The sequence below is a fragment of the Cucurbitaria berberidis genome, assembly GCF_010015615.1.
Source record: "Cucurbitaria berberidis CBS 394.84 unplaced genomic scaffold K460scaffold_3, whole genome shotgun sequence".
NCBI classification, from domain to species: domain Eukaryota; kingdom Fungi; phylum Ascomycota; class Dothideomycetes; order Pleosporales; family Cucurbitariaceae; genus Cucurbitaria; species Cucurbitaria berberidis.
This window is the reverse complement of record NW_024468937.1, coordinates 4,613,667-4,632,966: the sequence shown is the minus strand read 5'-3', so window position 1 is coordinate 4,632,966 and position 19,300 is coordinate 4,613,667. Positions and strand designations below refer to the sequence as shown.

General features: G+C 50.0%; 8 protein-coding genes across 8 annotated transcripts; 6 read left to right on the top strand and 2 right to left on the bottom strand.

Annotated features, from left to right (window-relative positions):
• The first annotated feature begins 41 nt into the window (after positions 1 to 41).
• Positions 42 to 1,209, top strand: K460DRAFT_367037 (Isochorismatase hydrolase). Its single transcript, XM_040933496.1, has 2 exons — positions 42 to 367; positions 419 to 1,209. The coding sequence occupies exons 1-2, from the start codon at positions 311 to 313 to the stop codon at positions 1,043 to 1,045; spliced, it is 684 nt and encodes a 227-aa protein (XP_040788782.1). The 5' UTR covers positions 42 to 310; the 3' UTR covers positions 1,046 to 1,209.
• Positions 1,210 to 1,284: 75 nt separating this feature from the next.
• Positions 1,285 to 3,881, top strand: K460DRAFT_367035 (uncharacterized protein). Its single transcript, XM_040933495.1, has 8 exons — positions 1,285 to 1,599; positions 1,693 to 1,782; positions 1,853 to 1,958; positions 2,018 to 2,128; positions 2,183 to 2,443; positions 2,496 to 2,742; positions 2,804 to 3,117; positions 3,165 to 3,881. Exons 1-8 carry the CDS (start codon positions 1,551 to 1,553, stop codon positions 3,676 to 3,678), a joined length of 1,692 nt encoding a protein of 563 aa, XP_040788781.1. The 5' UTR covers positions 1,285 to 1,550; the 3' UTR covers positions 3,679 to 3,881.
• Positions 3,882 to 4,235: 354 nt separating this feature from the next.
• K460DRAFT_386525 (uncharacterized protein) lies at positions 4,236 to 7,466 on the top strand. The gene is made up of 4 exons (XM_040935601.1): positions 4,236 to 5,233; positions 5,284 to 6,174; positions 6,247 to 6,360; positions 6,430 to 7,466. The coding sequence occupies exons 1-4, from the start codon at positions 4,316 to 4,318 to the stop codon at positions 7,189 to 7,191; spliced, it is 2,685 nt and encodes an 894-aa protein (XP_040788780.1). The 5' UTR covers positions 4,236 to 4,315; the 3' UTR covers positions 7,192 to 7,466.
• Positions 7,467 to 9,549: 2,083 nt separating this feature from the next.
• On the top strand, positions 9,550 to 10,903 carry K460DRAFT_313427 (polysaccharide lyase family 3 protein). Its single transcript, XM_040930248.1, has 3 exons — positions 9,550 to 10,324; positions 10,374 to 10,515; positions 10,566 to 10,903. The coding sequence occupies exons 1-3, from the start codon at positions 9,838 to 9,840 to the stop codon at positions 10,705 to 10,707; spliced, it is 771 nt and encodes a 256-aa protein (XP_040788779.1). The 5' UTR covers positions 9,550 to 9,837; the 3' UTR covers positions 10,708 to 10,903.
• A 639-nt stretch (positions 10,904 to 11,542) lies between these two features.
• On the top strand, positions 11,543 to 12,415 carry K460DRAFT_417343 (uncharacterized protein; the record flags this gene model as incomplete). Its single annotated transcript, XM_040937871.1, has 1 exon — positions 11,543 to 12,415. The coding sequence occupies one exon, from the start codon at positions 11,543 to 11,545 to the stop codon at positions 12,413 to 12,415; it is 873 nt and encodes a 290-aa protein (XP_040788778.1).
• A 1,280-nt stretch (positions 12,416 to 13,695) lies between these two features.
• Positions 13,696 to 14,511, bottom strand: K460DRAFT_406434 (uncharacterized protein; the record flags this gene model as incomplete). Its single annotated transcript, XM_040936959.1, has 1 exon — positions 13,696 to 14,511. One exon carries the CDS (start codon positions 14,509 to 14,511, stop codon positions 13,696 to 13,698), a length of 816 nt encoding a protein of 271 aa, XP_040788777.1.
• Positions 14,512 to 15,448: 937 nt separating this feature from the next.
• Positions 15,449 to 15,970, bottom strand: K460DRAFT_406433 (uncharacterized protein; the record flags this gene model as incomplete). The annotated part of the gene is made up of 1 exon (XM_040936958.1): positions 15,449 to 15,970. The coding sequence occupies one exon, from the start codon at positions 15,968 to 15,970 to the stop codon at positions 15,449 to 15,451; it is 522 nt and encodes a 173-aa protein (XP_040788776.1).
• Positions 15,971 to 18,008: 2,038 nt separating this feature from the next.
• On the top strand, positions 18,009 to 19,085 carry K460DRAFT_367028 (uncharacterized protein). The gene has a single exon (XM_040933494.1). It carries the CDS (start codon positions 18,075 to 18,077, stop codon positions 18,894 to 18,896), a length of 822 nt encoding a protein of 273 aa, XP_040788775.1. The 5' UTR covers positions 18,009 to 18,074; the 3' UTR covers positions 18,897 to 19,085.
• The last annotated feature ends 215 nt before the right edge of the window (positions 19,086 to 19,300 follow it).

The following is a 19,300-nucleotide window of genomic DNA, read 5'->3' as shown; positions in this document are numbered from 1 at the left end:
TGCTGAGTAACACATCAACCCAGAGGAAAACGCCGTGTTCGCAAACGGAGGAGGATCATCGAGGGCTTTCTTTGACACGCGCAAACTCGCTCGGTCGCATGCCATGATGTAGGCTGCGCTTGATCACTCGATCACTCACTCGTACTGATAAGAGAGTCCTTGACCCTTCGGTTTGTATCCTAAGACCGTGTGACTTGTTCAGAACTTTGCATCGCTCACTACCGCGAAACCCCTCTGGCACCGGTTCTTTACTTGCACCCCTCATCCGCACTCGTACACGCATTTGTACTCCCAGAACATTCTATACAATATGAGCTTCAAGCCAGCGCTGATCGTGGTGGACGTCCAAGAGGACTTCTGTCCTCCGGTAGGCTGGTCGTAGGCACTACGCGCACCACTCATGCTAATGTAGTCGCAGAAGGGCGCCCTGGCAGTAGGAGGCGGGCGCGACATCGTGCCCGCCATTAACAAGCTCCTCGCCATGCCATTCACGCTCAAGGTTGCGACCAAGGACTTCCACCCGCAGAACCACGTCTCCTTCGCCTCCAACCACGCCGCGCCAAACAACAAGCCGTTTGAGTCGATCGTCACCATCAAGAACCCACTCAATCCGAACGAAACGCAGAAGACAAAGCTATGGCCAGATCACTGCGTGCAAGGGACAAAAGGCGCAGAGCTGTTGCCAGAGCTGGATGTCAGCAAGGTCGATCGCATCGTGGAGAAGGGCAAGGACTCGCGCGTCGAGATGTATTCAGCATTTGCAGACCCGTTCCAAAACCCCTGCGTTGCCAACAGCGGGCTAGCCGAGATGCTGCGAGGTGTAGGTATCACAGATGTCTATGTGGTAGGACTGGCTGCGGACTATTGTATCAAGCACACGGCGCTTCACGCGCAAAAAGAAGGCTTCAAGACGTGGGTCGTAGGCGAGGCGACGAGAGCAGTAGACCCGTCATCGATGGAAGAGGTTCACAAGGAGTACGCGAAGGTTGGTGTTACCGTCGTAGGAATGGACCATGTGGTGGTGCAGAAGGTGAAGGGCCAGTAGTCACGGCACTGGCGGATAGTTTGGAAACAAGTCGTAGTGAATACTTGAGCGACTCATCAACGAATAAAGTCGCAAGCATATACGAAGAGAGCCCAACCAACCGTGCGTGATCCGAATCGTGCCGCTGGCCGTCCAAGGATTGCGTTTGAGTGCCGATTGCGGGGCAGAAGCTTGGAAGGCATGCAAGTTGATTAGATGTAGTTGTGGTCACCTGAATCAATGTCGTAGCTAAGCCTCGTCATGTCTCCAAACTCCTCCTGCAGTCGTTGAGGATAAACAAACTTTGGTCGCGCGAGTAAAATCACTCAGTCTACGCGTTGCTACCAACGCGGGGTCGCTAAATTCTGTCACCATCGTCATCTGCGCGGAGCTCACTCCTACCGCCACCGAGCACCCTAGACAGCTCACGGCGGTACCTCGCTGCCTACTATCTACTTCCTAATTCCCTACGCCCTCCCACCCTGTCTTTCCTCCTAGACTACCTGCTGCGTTCAGCATCCCCACGATGCCGCATATACCTGGAGTATCGCATCGGCGAAGAGCCTCACTGACAAGTGCGTCATTCTCCGTCTTCCGGGGGTACCGAGCCTCTCTGGACAGCATCTCGAGTGCGAACGAAGAGCTAATGTCTAAACTTGTGCTTCTAGGCAGCCGAGCATCATCCATCGACGAGACAAGACATGGCGACGAAGTTAGCAAGGAAGATGAGACGGTCATGGACTCAGAGCAGGGCAACAGTACGTCTCCAGGCAGGACAGAATATCTTAGGGAACAAGAAGAGCTGGCTAACACAGGGAAATGACACAGTGCTCATGCACATCATATCACAACTGCGGCCAGGCGCCGACCTAAGCCGAGTCACGCTGCCTACCTTCATCCTCGAGCCACGATCCATGCTGGAACGTATAACAAAGTGTGTTTGCAGAACCCCGAGTATTCCGAGAGCAACTCCAGTGCTGACGATCGAGTTAGCTTCATGGCGCATCCTGAGACTATGCTTCCCATTCCGACAATCGAAGACCCCATACAGCGATTCGTAGCCGTAACCAAGTTCTACCTAAGTGGATGGCATATTAAACCTCCGTATGTCTCTCAAGACTTCCACATACCCATAAGCAACAACTGATGTGAGTATAGGGGCGTGAAGAAGCCACTCAACCCAATCCTCGGCGAGATCTTCACGAGCTACTGGGACTATCCAGACGGCACCAAAGGATACTACATTTCCGAACAAACTTCGCATCACCCGCCCAAGTCGAGCTACTTCTTTATGGCACCCGAACACAATATCCGAATAGACGGCACGCTGAAGCCAAGGAGCAAATTCTTGGGCAACTCTGCAGCGAGTATGATGGAGGGTATAGCGGTGCTACGACTGTTAAACACTGGAGAGCGCTTGTAAGTGCATGGAGCATATCTTTGTGATTATGAGAGGCTCACTGAAGCACAGTTTCGTCACCCAACCGAACATGTACGCGAGAGGCATCCTCTTCGGCGCCATGAAGTACGAACTTGGCGACCATGCCTACGTCCGTTGTCCCGAGACTGGACTCGTTGCCGATATGGAGTTCAAGACCAAAGGCTACTTCAGCGGAACATATGATGCGATTGGCGGCTATATCAAAGATGCGCAGGGCAAAAACCTCTATGAGTTCTCAGGCTTCTGGAACGATAAAATGTACATCAAAGATTTAACGGTAAGTTTTTCGCCTTCGTCGCGTGCACTCAAAATAGGGGGAGCTGACTGCGACTATCCAGACTGGCAAGAAGGAACTCCTCTTCGACGCGGGACACAGCAAACATACACCACCGACAGCCCGCCCATTAGAAGAACAAGAAGAACGGGAATCTCAACGACTCTGGCGCGACGTAACTGAAGCTGTCAAGCGAAGAGACCAGGATGTGGCCACGGATGCAAAGGCAAAAATCGAAGACATGCAGCGAGAAGAGGCGGCGAAGAGGAACAACGAAGGCATTGACTGGCACCCACAACTCTTCCGGCGAGTACAAGGTGGTCATGGCGGATCAGAAGAAGGCGAAGAAGACCTGGATTGGATCATTAACGCCAAAGTGTTAGTGCTTCGAATCCCTTGTACGAATGATAGCTAATATGAGATAGCGATGGCAAAACTCCAGAAGAGCGGATCAAGCAGATTCTACAGATACATGCTATACTGCCCGGTCAAAAGCCGGATAGACAGTTCAACATCCCCACTAGGACGGGTAGTATCCAGCCAACTCACACACAACATCCTGCACAGTCGAAGGCGCCTGCGCAACCCGCTCAGCCCGTACCATCTGAACCACAACCTCTCCCGCAACACCAAGAGCAAGTCATCAGCGGACTCAACAACCTCAATCTCGATGGACCAACAGCACCACGAAACTCTCTCCCTAAGGACATCCACGCAAACAACTCATCATCACTAAACCACCCCGTCCTACCAAGCCAAAAGCCTAAGTCCCCAGGAGGAGACATCACACCGGAGACAAAGGCGCAGATTGCGCGGGAACTACCCCCGAGCAAGCTGCTGCATTCGAATCCAGCTCCCGAGCCGAAGGACCCTAATTTACTAACGAGGAAGGATAGTGAGACACATGAGGAGCAGGAGTTTGTTGATGCACAATCGTAGGTTTCCTTGCTACGAATTACTCATACACATTTGTTCTATTCTTTGCGCATGGTGTCGTAAAGTTTGGGCTATGAGGAACTTTGTGTTTTATCCGACCAGGCATATGATGAGGCTGTCGTCTCAAGAGATCGAGCAGTGGGTACTTTCCAACCTGCATCCCGCTTCGAGGTTGCGTAACAGCTACAAGAGAAATAATCCGGCTTAGCATAGCAATGACATTGCGAGCATTGTGGCGTAGCCTATGGAACCTCGGGCAATGAAAAGAATATAACATCATTTTCAACACATGATATTATGTACTAAACTAATATATTTTTGAAAGCGCAATAAGCAGCCATGGTGAGGCAACCGTGCTTTAAGCTCCATGTAGTATAATGCATTACATAGACTGTGAGTGCTTCCTCGATCCCATCACCAAGCGTGCATCGTTTTTACCCCACAGAAGTAGCATTCTGCCTTTGATGCCTAACATGTGTTGTCGCATGAGGCTGCAGCCCCGCGCCTGCCTTGATGGCGTACAATAGCGCGCGGCACAGACCATGTTTGCCTAATCCTCAGGTAGCGATAAACATTCGATTTCATCACCGAACTTCTCCTGGCATTCACTCAGTCGTGTGTGCACGAGTTCTCCGTTAACATGGGCTCTTTTGACTGCTATTGTGCATTCTGCTCCGGTCCGCTGGGGATTGGGTTTCTAAAATTTGGGAGTAGGAAGGCAAAGGCGCTTAGGAAGAGGAGGATTAGGGTTGATGCGCAGAAGAGGAAGCTCAATGGGGAGGATGTGGACGAGGATAAGATTGAAGATGATGATGATGAAGAGATGGAAGATGCTCCGACCGAAGAGGACGTCGAAGTTGCAAAGGATGCTGTCTTAGAAGACGACGATGACGATGACGACTATGAAGTGTCCTCTACATCCTCGTATTCGTCTGAAGATAGCGACTCCATCGAAAGCACCAGCTCGGACATTCACACTGGAGATATCCAAGACGTGCCCATTCCTCCACCCGAGCCTGAAAGCGAACATGAGGACACCTGGTCCCAAGCCTCAGACCTTTCTGGCTGGGATAGCTTCGTCGCCTATAACGCTATAGACGAAACGGAAAGGATGCATAGCTACGAAGAACAGACTACCTACGATCCCTCAATCCTCAATCCCGAAGATGTCAAATGGATCGATCGATGTCGTTGTCTCGGATTCAATGCCGACGCTCCAGGTGTAACCAAAGCCTTCATTTCTGGTCGCGGGACTTATAATGATTACGGAGGCTTCGACATCAAAAAGCCGGGACGCGATCCAAATGATACCGGTGAAGACCAGCACTCTTGCTTCTACTCGTATGATCCTAACACTCTTCCTGCGTTCCCATTTCATGAAGCCTGCTTCGATATTCTGGCAAAGAGTTTGGGGTATGACGATCGCTCAATGGTGAATAAAGATGTGCTATATACTATTATAGCTCAGAATCTCGATAAATATCTTAGGGCTCCTCGTCTGGATTATGGGTTGGTGCAAGAGTGCGGGCAGTTTTGGGAGTGCTTACCTGGTGAAGAGGTGAGTTATCAATGTTGACCGCGATTGAAGATGGCTAATAGGCGGCTTAGTATTCGGTATCCGATCCAGGACCGAAACCCGGCTTCGAGGAGGTCTTGCCGAGCATGATACCCGCCACTCTGTTCGACAGCACGACATCAGTGGACCTAGCGCATAAGGTTCGCAATGACCCTTTAGCAGTACTACCGTATGACGTCCTTCATGGCATTATCGATCGCCTCTCTGTCGACGATACGATGTCACTAATGTCAGCTTCCTCGCACGTTCTCAGCTCAACTCGGGAGGTTTCCTTTTGGAGATATATGCTTCGTCGTCACATTTTGAGATGGTTTTGGGAGCTGGATACAATGCTTGTCAAGTCGATATTGCCGGATACATTCGACCATAAAGCCCTGTTTTTATGGGTGAATAGTGTCACAAAACCAGAGTTTGGCAGCACAGGTCCACTGGTGGGCATCGCAAACCGCCGTCGCATATGGACTGCGTGCCAGCCACTCGTTCCAGAGTACCAACAAATAGCCGGTCCTAATGATCGTGCGGAGCCGGAAGACGATGAAGCAAAAACCATCATGGACCGCGCTGTATCACTGCACATGCCGATGGTTCTATATCCTTCCCCTAGAGAAGTCCGGACCACAAGCTCACAATTCATCCGCTCGTGGCAAGAGATCACACATCAGCCTTGTGACTTTGATACGTATTGGAATGAAGGTGGCGCACTGGTGGGAATTGCGGCGACTTTTGGCACTCATCAGAGGATATTTGGAAGTACCGAGGGCAAAGCCGGTAAGACGATTCACATTCCCTCAGATGAATGGATCAGCAAGATCCAGGTGAACGTCAGCGAAGTCCGCATGTTCAATGATAGGCAAAATAGAAGTAACCGGGTCACGGCGTTGGATGCTCGACCGGCTGAAACTGCTGAAATTAGGGGTATGATGGTAAGTAGATCGATTCTTGTCGAGTCCAGTGCTTCTACTAGGAGTGGTGGTTTAAGAACTGACACGGTACAGATTACTCTGACGTCCGGCACAGTCAGACATTTATTTTCGGGTGGCAGGAATATACGCCTCTTTACAGTCCTTCCACATATGCATCTCATCGGCTTGACCGGCCAGATCGCTGCTGTACGTTACCCCTATCTTATCTTCTCCCAGTTCTCCGTACTAGCATACTCACATCCATATTCAATTCAGAACGGCGTTATCTCACGTCTCGGTCTTCTCCAAGCCTCCCGTCCCGGTGAAGAGCCCGCCACAGTGTCATACACGCCAATGCAGCGACGGCTCTGGGCTCCAAGCGTACCATTCAACAATAAGGGAGGCATGTCTGAATGGCCCTACCAGATCCACACTTTCCCCTCATCTTACTACCCTCCCGCTGAGGTGCCATCCGATATGTGCCCCCACGAAATCATCCTGTGGGCCGAGTCGCCGGAACGATACCAGGATCTATCTCGCATATCCTGTTTCCAAGTCGTTGGCGGAACGAAGCAGAGCGGCGATAGAGTGTGGGAAGTACCAGATATCTTAGCTATCTCGGCAGAGAAGATACAAGGACACGGAACACACGTAGGAGAGATCCGTCCTGTAGCCGCCCAACATCCTGATTTCCACAAATGCACTAATTTGTCTGAGCTGGAACTATCGAAGAAGTCCAAGTCCTTTGATGAAGCGAATATGAGCAAGTTTACAATCGATGGCCCGGGTGGCGAGATGGTTACAGAAGTTCATGTCTCTGATGACTTCGGGGCGATTAAGCTGTTTACCAACAGGAACCGAGAGTGTTACTGGGGCGAGGAAGATAGAAACGATTGGTTTGTAAAGAGGGCGGAGCAGGGCGAGTGTATTGTAGGGTTAAGTTGCTGTTTTGCTCGGTTGGGCGGCTGGAGTACGAGCGCTAAGCTGCATAGTCATTGGAGGTTGAGTGATCTTGGTGTTGTGACGATGAGGCCTTAAGGTGTGACTACATACGGGCGTGGGATTGTCGAAAGACTTGTTCTGGGAGGCGCATGCACAGGAGTAAGTGCTGTAGACATGGCGGGTTACTATAGATTATACTGTGTACTCATCAAGTTTTATTTATTCATGTGAGCTTGAAGCCGTGTTCAGTGTTAGAGTTGGAAGATGGGCTGGCTACTTGCGTCAGGTCACCCGTTGAGGGCCTTTGGTCGTACATGTAGAAACTTAATAGTGGTACCAGTACCCGCTCATTGGAATAGGTGTCATCAGGTATCCGACCAGAACCCTGTTGCCTAGGCACAATAGAACCGGGCACCGAACGAATTTGTGCGGTTGCTCGTGTCAATCATTTCGGGGTCCCAGTGTTCAAAGATAGAAGCCTATATTCCTGCCGATCTTAACTAAACTTTTCAATCGGGGATCTGGCCCACCGGCCTGCCAAGCTTTCCTATTCCTCGTTATCTCGGAGCTCGCACCTTGGCACGAGCTAGAGATTCTAGTTTCCGGTCCCGCTTCTAGACCGCATCTTTCAGAACCGCGACGAGCTTGGGGGAGGAAAGAACATCTCTTGAGCGTGAGATGCGGTAGACAGTTGGAGACTCAGTAGTGGTACAAGCAACACGCTACGTAGCGACGCAGTGAGTGAGAAGCCATAGACTGAAATATTTCAATTGCAATTACTTCGAATTTGTGGGGGTCAGCGTGATTCAGGACACATCCCGCGAGGTTACCAAGTTCAGACGGGGCTGTCCCCTGCCCCCAGATATAATCTTCCCATGCGGTTTCACGACCGAGTCAAGAAATCCATGAGATTACTCTAGTCTTCGTCATGCCAAGCATATGGCTCCGGACACTAGGGATCCAGTCGTTGTCTAGAACCTGGTTGATGGTACTTTCAACACTTCGGGGTGGTTCTCAGCCGTGGCGTGAATATATCGGGGAGTCTCGGCTTTGTGCAGACAGAATCTCCATCATTCCTAGTGTCGAGCAGGTCACCTATGTTTCTATCTGCGTGTAATGCCAACCGCAGTCAAACAGATAGAGTTCAGCAGCACCACGATATTATCATGTCTGGCATCGGGAATAATGGGGGATACGCGCATATCGAAGGAGCGCAGCTCTTCCCCCCTGGCCCCATTCTATAGGCACGGGTTGGACCCAGCACTTCCGCCGGAGGATGGTGGTCCGTTTAGGACAAGCTTCTAGTAGTGTCGAGAAGTGAGGGTTTGCCAAGTTGCGGGAGGTTTTCGAGCTCCGCGCTATGCGATGCCAAGGAAGCCTTAACGATTGCGGTCAAAAAAGGGCATCGGGGGGTAAACGCGTATGGAGGTTTGCAGCTGAATATCCCTTGGCAGGGCTGGATTTGCAATAATGAGAGAAGTGTTTCTCGCAAGGCGATCGCTGGTGGCCGAAGGTAGTATGTTTGACGAGAGCGCGCATGGTTTGAAGTTGGTAGGCGTAAGCGCCACGTCAGGTGATGGCGCGCATAACACACCTGCGCGCATTCGGATGGGGAACCCTACAATATCCGATCTCGTCTATTGCTTCCAATTTAGACTCAAGTTTTTATTTTAGGCGTGGCGCTGGGGTCGGGTTGTGGAGACCTTGAAACGGCTTTTCGGTTCTCGGTTTGGCCACACTCTCAATGTCCCCTTGGCTCCTTAATCATGCGCAGTGACGCAGTCTCACTCACTCACCAATGGAGTCTCCAGTGAGTAGCGAGCCTGCCATCTACTGCGTGGAACAACTGTCGGCCGTCCGCGAGGAGAAGGCATGCAAAGTAGTATATCTGCTACACGCAAAGCACCCTTAGATTCAATGTTTAAACAAACGGTGCGTGTGCTCTGTTCACGTGGTAAAATCCTCATAATACCCATTGCTACTCCTGGTCGGCTCCGCTGCCAAGTCCCATGAAGAGGAGACGGAAGACTAGTACTGGACTCATAACACCGCTCCACTTTATGCCCCCCTGAAACAAGGTCCAGTTATCTTTATTGGTACAATATGCTACCCACGAGGGTGTTTGACAGATGCCAGTACGGCCGCTAGGAGCGCAGTCATGCACAACTTATCTGCCAAGGCTTGGCAGGTACAGTGGGTTGATGGCTTGTTTGAAGCTTGGTTTGAATCGGGCGACTATTGGAGGAATAACCTAAACGGAACATTTTGAAACGTAGTTCGACTCTAAAAGGGCCTAGCCTTACGTTCGACTCGATACGCGAGGTGGAGGACGACCCTGGCACGACCACCAAGAACATTGTTCCGCCAACCTACGGCAGGTCCCGTTTATTAAAGTGCGTAAAAAGTTCCTCCGCTCTATCTTGCCAAGGAGAACGATACCTGATGTGGATATTGCATAGTTTCAGCCAGGTTCTACAGCCATCTCATCGAGGAATAGCGTCGGTGTCAGCCCCCGTCAATTACGATGGCCCCTCTATCAGAATGCAAGTTGGTGGAAAAAGGGAGTATGGACGATTGAACGTATAAGTATCGGAGTGAACGTCTCCAAGACAGAATCATCTCATCACCTTCATTCAGTCTCTCATTTGCTTGACGCATACCACTTTCACTACTTTACCTTCTTCATATATACTTTTCAAGAATCCTCTTTCGACTTCCAGTCCCAATCCAACAATCATCAAAATGAAGTTCACCATCGCTGCCTCCATCGCTGCCCTCGTGGCCACCGCTGCTGCCGGTCCTGCTGTCGCCGCCCCTGAGGGTTTCTCCAGCCTCACCAAGCGTGCTGGCCTCCCTATCCCTGCCTCCAAGGGCACCGTCACCTTGAAGAAGCCCCAGTCTGTTACCGGCGTCTTTGACGGTGGGTTCAAGACCTACGGCCGTGGTGTCTCTTGCAGTGGCCAGAAGGAGGGCGGTGACGCTGATGCCGTCTTCATCGTCCAGAATGGCGGTACCCTGAGGAATGTCATCATTGGCAAAGACCAGGTTGAGGGTGTTCACTGCGCTGGTGCTTGCACCATCGAGAACGTCTGGTGGGTTGACGTTTGCGAGGATGCTCTCTCCATCAAGGGTAACGGCAATGCTCTCATCAAGGGCGGAGGTGCCCAGAGCGCTTCCGACAAGGTCATCCAGCACAACGGACAAGGCACCGTCACCATCGACGGCTTCAGTAAGTACTCATAACACAACATCTCCAATTCATATCTAACTTTTTTCAGCCGTCATGGACTTCGGCAAGCTTTACCGTGCTTGCGGTAACTGCAAGAACTCTGTCTCTCGCAGCGTCGTCGTCAAGAACGTCAAGGCCTACAACGGCAAGGTCCTCACTGGAATCAACCCCAACTTCGGTGGAACCTCCACGTCAGCAAACCCATTCCTTCTTGTGCTAAACCATTACTGACATGTTGCAGCATCTCCGGCACCTGCGCTACCAACGTCAAGACCATCTGCGAGGAGTTCCAGGGCACCAAGCCCGGCTCCGAGCCCAAGTCCGTCAGCAAGGGCCCCTCCAACAACTGCAAGTACGCTGCCGCCTCCATCAAGGCTTGCTAGACGTCTACTTCAGCTTGCTGGAAAGGCTCAATGAGAACCACAGTCACAGGCGGTGGAAGCATTGAACCATTGGTCCGTCATGCTTTGATGCGACAATAATTCACTGGGAGCATTGATAGCTTTGAAAGCGGATCTTTGTATATATTTTCGAACTTCTAAATAACATGCCGAGCATGCAATACATTTTCTTCTTCACCTATCTGACTACTCTTTTGCTCGATGAGCTTGGTAGGACTGTGCATATGTTTTCCTTGGGCACCTTTAGCTTACCCGAGTTTAATTGATGAACATACGTAAGTCGACCTTTATACCTTTAGCACATGTTGCCTAAGTTGAGCCCATGATTTCAATTGCCCTGCTTTGCGTAGGCTGACCGTAGATGCCTTCAGCGTACTATGAGGAAGCTGAAGCCTTCGGGCCAGTTGGCCCTGGATATATTCATTGCACTATGATTCATTTTGGTAATCACATAGTCTCACTCGCTGTATCTGTGTGTAGCTTGAGCGCAAAGGCTTTTCAGCTTGTAAAGAAGCGGAAGACTTTACGTACGGCTTTGCCTGGGTTAACTCTGAATGTATTTCACGAAGTATAACTGGTTATCTTATTGAATATGCATGATCTAGTTGGCTCACTTGATCCCCCATTCGTAATTCGAACGAATCTTCAATGGTTCAATAGGATGATCTCCTCATAGAAACAATGTAACTAGATTTCACACGTAAGCAATTTACCTTTGCGGGATATATTTAAAGTCGTATATCCTCCCCATGGAAGGAATCTCATCTATCAAAGCACACTCTCATCACTGAATCATTAAACCTTCTACCTAACCACCATGGTTCCTCTCAGGAATTGCCTCTTCCTCGCCCTTGTGGCATTCTTTGGCCTTTTGGGCCTCACCCTTGCCACGCCGACGGAAACTGGCACCATCTCTGTGCCAACAGATGCCACCACTTCCGCACCACTCTGCGACATATCCTTGTTCGTGGGTCCCCCAATCATGTCGGTCGCCACCACTACCACTACGACAGCCATCGCACCCACTACTACAGTCTACTTCCACGATGGTCCTGGTGGCTTGAAAGCTGAGCCTACGCCTGCCCCACTCGATTTCTTCTGCGACCCGGATTCCTGGAGAAAATCCAGCGTGATTGATTGTTTCGGTACGTTTAAGACGCTGCCCATCTCATACAACATCATATCCAAAAGGGAGTTCAAGGTTTTCATGGCCAATCAACCCATGACTGGGCAGTTCTTCGGCGACTCCGAGAGCTATGGCCCTCTGATAAAGATGGCTACAAACAGAGATGAGATGACTGACGAAGGCGTTCTTTGCGAGGCGCTTATGCGATTCGAGGGCAACACTCCACAAGGCCGGAAGTGCTGGGGAACCGTTGAGAAACATGCGAGCTTGTTTTGGTATCGCTTGATTTCCTGGGAGGATTACGAAAAGTGCATGGCGGATTTCTCTAGCCCGTATAGCTGCCCACGGAAGGATCTGAGCCCGGCCCCGGTCGCCACTACCTGGCCTCTCAGTTTCCAGACCACGCCTATCTCTACTAATACGGTCATCACCGTGCCCACGAGTGCGATTCCGACGCAAACCAGCATGTGGATGTCCCCGGCATCACCAACGGCCTTCGTCACGCGGACTGTGGGGCAGAAACCAGAACCTACAAACGCCCCGCCGTGGACAAGTGAGCTTTAGCACATCTGAGAAGCTGACTTCTCAGTGAGATGTTGCATAGAGAATTGCGGTCTGAATATTGGAGCTACCACGTGGAACTTTGTCCCAGATTGGCTTGCGGCTAGGATCGGGGTTATGCTTTTGTGGGGGAGCACAGCGGCGGTTAGTCTAGTTGGTCTCTTATTGGGTCTTATGTATGGTTATATGGGTTCGAGATTCTTTGACGATCTGTACCGTGGTACCGTGTAGTTAGGAGAAATCTCAAGTCAACTCCACAATTAGCTACTAACTGACTTCCTCATAAGACTGTGAAGTCATTAAAAATACGTGATATTTGGCGAACGCGGCTTTAGCTAACTCTGACTGTGGATATGAGAGATGTGGTCAGGGCTGCGGGCGAGCTCCACTTGCTTCCTCGTAAGAACAAGACCTACGTCAGCACCAATCGCCCGACTCATATACGTAGCTACGAGCCTCTCCGTGGCCAACGTGACGCTCTTTGTGTATGAGTGTGCACACTGTCTGTTATTTCACTATGAGGACTGCTGGCTATAGCACGATGCGCAACACCGGGTTTTAAGTAGTTCAAATGTTTTCTCAACTGTCTGACTGCTGCATTCCTCTTACTGAGCGGAATTCAAGCACGCCCCGGCGCAATCTAGTCACAGAAACCCCAAGCAGCCTCGTGGAACTATTCACAGTAGTATAGACCTTGAGATATACCGTTTATATCGCCAGTCGTAAATTTTCTTCGCCATTCTTTTTACTTTGCCAGTCGCTCTAAGCTATTAGATAAGGTCTGCAACAGCGATGACAGGAAACAAGAGAAATGAAGGAGACAGCATCAATTTGACAATCTGTAAAGACGAATATAGTCTCTAGGAGGGATACTTAGGAATATCAAGTGAAGTCCATGAACCTTCCGGACTATGCCTTCTACTCTCCACAGTCTTATAAAGTGGGAGTATCTAGTGATTGGAACGGCGAGCGCCTTCTGAAAAATGTGCGCATCCGCACGTGAACGCTTCGTAAGGACTGCTTCAAGATACTGTTTACTACGAGATGACAACGGCGGACATATTTGACATTGGCTCTCGATGTATCGACGGCATAGATCGGCATAATATCGTTTGAGCTACCCGAGAGGGACCAAAAGTAGGGAGGGTAACCGGACAAGGGTCCGGGTAAATTGTTTGAAAGGTATGAAAAGTATACTTCATCTACCTATGCACATTACCGAGAGGACGTCATGCTGCCTGGATGCATCATGGGCGCTTCAGCCGACAAGCCTTTGTAAGCTCTCATAGCGTCGTCGGGGCCTTGTTCTGCAACGTTTTCGCGAGACCAACCTCAACAATCTTGTCCCAACCCCTCTCTGGCCCCCAAGTAATGCGTTTCTGGTTCAGCTTCGTCTCTACCAGCAATCCTTCCAGTAGTGGGCTAGACTTCGAGACGCTAGGGTAGGCATCAAACTCTACCTCATTGACCGAGGGCACCTGTGCGAGCAGGCCCCTCAGCAAGTTCACGCAATATTCTGTATAAAAGTCCTGCCCCACGCGGAACCCCTCGAAGATTTCATTCGACGCAGGGTCAATCTCAATGAAGATTTTCAACCTGTGAATCTTCGTTGCAGCCGCAAGGCCGAGGCGACTATCCACGACCCATCCTTTCGGCGGCCGCGTGAAGCCTGGACCGAGCCGCAACTCTAGCCTTGTGATGTATGCACGGTACCTTCGGGGCAGCCACGCGAGCAACGGGTGCTTCCGATTGATGTAGCGACCGTGTATAGGGAAAACGCGGAAGGTATTGCGGCCGTAGAAGACACGCGATGCTTCTTCGTGCATGCGGTGGGATGCGAGGAAGAGGCGGAGATAGGGAGCGACTATGCGATAGTTTGTAGGGTCAAGGTCAATAGTCTTGGGGAGGATGAGCAGGAACTCGTAGATGCGTAATCGCAGCTCGGACGGAAGGTCGAAGAAGCGGAAAGGCGGGCGCTCGGCGGTTTCATCACTGATGTCCTCCTTCACGGTTGCTGCCAGGGCGAGAGCCTCGTCCTTCAGGCGCATCTTGCTCATGCGGTTGACCAAGAAGTCGACAGCCTTCGCCTTGCGCGCCATCTTGTCACAGACTACGCGTTCCTCAAAGCGATCACGTCAACCGCTTTGAAAGCGTTATCCATCCATCGTGCCACTCGATGTTATACGTGATGATCGTTCGAGGATGTGGAAAGCGTGGCGATGCGATGATTGAATGTCTCGGAGCTACGGGACCATCAGCCCAATGCGATTTGGGCAGGCAGTTCTTGGGAGCAAAGATTCTCGATCTCCCCAGCTTTGTCAACTTCAAATTTATAGAGAGGAAAAATTTGATGTCAAATTTGTGGGTGCAACTTTTCTGAAGAGAAGAAGAGCAATGGGTCGCGGCGAAAGAGTTTTGGTGAGGAGCGCCGTTAGTCAGCCGCCTAACCGAGGGCCTTTGCTGATCGTCATCATGCGCTAATGTGAGCACACTCCAACCCACCGCCATCATGAATCTACAGCCTACAACATCATCTATCGGCTAATCTTGTATATCATATCTACGTATACTTAAGTCCTAGGTCCCAAGAGTCTTACTGTCTGTCATGTTTGGACAAGCAAGGAAGGAATGTTCCCGTACGTACACAAGCCTAGATTAGTTTGAGCGCTGGTTGTCATTATCAAGTGGAGAAGATGGGGCTTAACAAGGATCTCGTATATTACTTGCTACTGGAGCTTGACTAAGCCAAGGACTGGTGGAAACTTTAATTAACATAGTGCACTCAAAAATGAAATAGGGAGCCCAACCCAACGACCAACAAATCAAACGAGGGCCCACGAAGGCAGGCACTGCACACCGCAGTGAGCGCGCCGAACTCTGAGAACTGCCCGACCAGTCGTATATCAACATCAAATATTAAGTTAATTGTTCTAGCGTCGTAGAATTGGAGAGAATGTCGTCGAAGGATCATTTCGTTGTCGCAAGTACAGCTTGACTGGAAATTGGGAGTCCAAGGCACTGCAGAGGTGATAGTTCTCAGAGACAGCAGCCTGTGATATCTGCCTGTTGGATTTCGAGCTCTTCGCTAGGGACAACGTGAGTGCCCATGACGGAGAGGGCGTCCATTACCGGATCGTCAACATGACCCTTGGGGCGTGACGCAGGGACTTTGACTGGCTGAGCATCCTCGAATGTGCATCGGCATGGCGGAAGATCAAATCCGGCAAGAGTCATACGCTTGCAAACGCTCTCTTGACAGTGCAGAACGCAGTGCAATGGCTCCGCTTTCTCGGCCGCATCTAACTTGAAATCGCTTCCAATGTCAGGAAAGGGCTCAGTGTTGATGTTCGTGTTCATACCATCGAAGAAAGGAGACGGTGGCGCTACCGGAAGTCGAACGGTGCCTGTCGGTATGACGATGCGCGTCGGGCGCTTCTCGGGACTCGTCATGGGGGTGGTCATAGATATGATGAACGCGGACATTATACACTTGCCTAAGTGTGGTAGTATCGCTAGGAATGTAAGTTTCAAGTTGATCTTGGGTAGGTTGTCAGTCATGTTTGCGAAATCTTGGCTTGAACATTATATCTGTAAGGGAGTGAAGACATTGGCTGACACTGTGTAGCAATTATAGACATTAAAGGTGTATAATGTCAAGAAACATCACACTAGCCCAGAGTGAATATCGAGCAAATTACACAATGTACCGCACGTAGTAAAAATCACACAACCCCAAACCAATCGAATACACTTAGCTACCAAAGCTATTGCCACAAACTCCTTGTCATTCCCTTGAGTTCTGCTTGTCGTTGATATCGCCCTGCTCATGATCCAACCAAACCAGAACACTAACTACCCTCCGAACTATTCATTCCGTAAGTTCAAACGTTCGACACTACAGCTTTCAAAAGATTCTCTCCGTGACATGGTGGGTGTAGGAAGTCTGTGAGTACCATCAGTAAAGTTTGCAGGAGCCAGTGAGATTGACTGTACTTGGGGCTTCGAGTCACAGATTGGAGAGCCGCTCGAGCTATCTCCGTTTTTTTTAACTGGAAAGTTAATCATCAGAAACTCCATGGGAGCAAATCGAAAGCTGGGCAAGACAACTGGTACAAATAGTGGCCAGTACGCATCCCGAAGGCTATGTTGTTGGCACTTTGTGGTCTCAACGTCCACCGATCCTGGTAGACGTCTTCGATACTCTGTATCTGTGCCGGGTCGAGCGAGCTTTCTACATCTCGCGGGCAGCACATCCGTTTGATCCTCCAGGATTCCGGGATTATGGAAAACCTATCCTGACATCATCAGCTCAACCAGCTGATCAATAGAGTCTACTTGTGACTCCATCAACAGACGTGTTCCAACTGGGCGCGTTGCTTTGGGTCCTAGCCGAGAGTTGAGCAACTAGATAGTCGGCATATTCTGTAAAAGAAGAGCGCTTCTATAAGGATCTCGAGTCCTGATACGAGGGACACAACACTGGCCCTCTTTCTCTCCCTCAATTACTGGAGACAGTTCCGGAATACTATCGAAATATGGTGAATGCCTGCTACGCCCCAGATCCGTTCGCTCGTCCTCGTGCAGCCGATATGCTTCATGAGTTTCCTGCAGTCGTTCAGGATTAGACTGCAACGTAAACCTAGTCGTGGCGCGAGAACTTTTGATGGATGAAGGGGGCATGAGACCATGCCGCGTAAAATCGGTTTACTGTGAGTTCTGTTATTAAAAGATGCCTAACTTGATGTACTCGTGCACTATATGCAATGAAGGGGACTTCGATGCATGTCTAAGCTGTTTTCAAGAAGGCAAACATTGTTTGAACTTGACGCATTTAATAGTCGAAATTACACTAGATGCACCTTTCCCTACTGTAACTCGATATCATTCGAGGTGCGATGAATTAGGGGGAGAAGGGTGTACGAAAGTTAATTATAGTCAAGGTAGAGTTCATCTGGTCCCGCGTTGGAGCTCTTTGCAATGCCCAGGAGCATTCTCGTCTGTATTGGTATAACAAGATGTGACGAACCCTTCAAACATAAGTGATTTCCCATATGAACTACCCCAAAACAAAGCATTCACTATATTGAAGTTGAGAGCTTTAATTTCATGAACCTTCGTGCTAACTACACGTCCTCAGAACTATATGCACTCCAGGAGTGTCACAGGACACGCCATATTTATTTCTCTTTGGTGCTAATAAAACCGGCAGCTGGGCTGGCGCTTATTGCTAGAAAAACCGGAAAACCCAGGGTGTCGGAACCGGATTTCACCAATGACAACGAAGCTACGCCGCATCAGCCCTCCTCTGCATGATTATTACAACCGTATTAGCCTCCACCAACTAGGCAGTAATGGCAAGTGTAGACGAAAATGAAGGGTAGCGGACCGTTTCCGCTAGGTGGGTGATGTACCCTATCTTGTATTTCTGGCCTGAGGTGGCCGCTTCAACTTGCGTGGGCTGACACATGCATAAACAGCTGGATTGTTCGGGAACATCCTTGCACTGGAGGCTTGATTGCCTGACACAGCGTAATGGAGGTATGTGGAAACATGCTCAAGGCGTATATATGCTCAGCCCGATCGTTACGGAGGTATGCATCGAACCTCTATTCTAATCACAGCCTCACCCGTTGCCCTCGAGCAAACAGATCCAGATCGCAAAATGCCTCAATTCTGGGAGGCGAAAGAAGTCCTCGATCTTTGCTCCGATCAGCGATGTGTCGGCATCGTTCCATCCACTAGTCGCAAATGTCGAAGGCCGATATCCTGGTTGAACCAGGCACGAATGAATATTCTCTTGATTGAGATATCGTCGCAATCACCAGACCTATCGATCTTGAGGCCGAAGCTGATGCGTCTCGCGGGGTATAGCTTATGCGTGCGATGCCAGCAAACTCAAATTGACGGCATGGTCGAGGAGTGGACGAGGAAGATACATGCGGCATATCCGGAGAGTGAGACGGCGAGAGTCGCTCCATCTACGACATCCCACTCCACTCCTTCAACAACGATATCCCGCACCCCAACCCTTGAGTCAACAAGATCATCGAGACGATTAACAGCCACCACGACAATCTCATCAATGCCATCTCTTCCATCTCTCCCCGAACTCATAGCGCTGCAAGAAAGGCTCCGAACAGCACAACGGCGGCTCCAGGAAATGCGAAATACGAGATTTTCAAACGATATTCTCTTAGTGTCGCGTGTCTCTATTTCTGGTCCACCAACTGCTTCTCCATCATCACGATCAAGACATTGCAACCTTACTCCCGTTCGCCGTCGCTCCTTGGATGAAGAGTGTTCTATTTGCTACGACAATGCTCCACTATCCCATACGCCGTCTGAGCTTGTATGGTGCAAGTTTGGTTGCGGTAGAAGTGTACATCGAGAATGTTTCAAGGCATGGCAGAATCAGTGCGTAACAAGGAATAGAGAAGTCACCTGTATAATATGTCGGGAAAATTGGGTAGATGGTTGCGAATGATGAAGGGAGTATTCCAAGTGTGGAGATCTTGAGCTAAGGGTATCTACTTTCACTGTGGGGAGTTAACTTCAAGATGTTAATGCACTCGCACTTTTGGCTTCAATGTTAAATACTCTAATAGTCCTATTATTCGAACTCCCCACTTTCGCTTGATGGTCTTGATTTTCACCCGTTTTCATACATTCTGCAGCAGTCATTCTCTGTGATAAAGTCATAGTAAACATCTTGGAGCAAGTGTCCTCCACTCTGAAACAGACCAGAAAAACAAAATCAGTCCTTGTACAACGTTGACCCCTAAAGTAACACCACTTATCAGATAGCCTGCCACGTGTGTAACCACATCATCGGTAGAACCTGCCTCTCCCAGATTCGTACCAAACTTTCCCCTGCGCGGTCGACACACT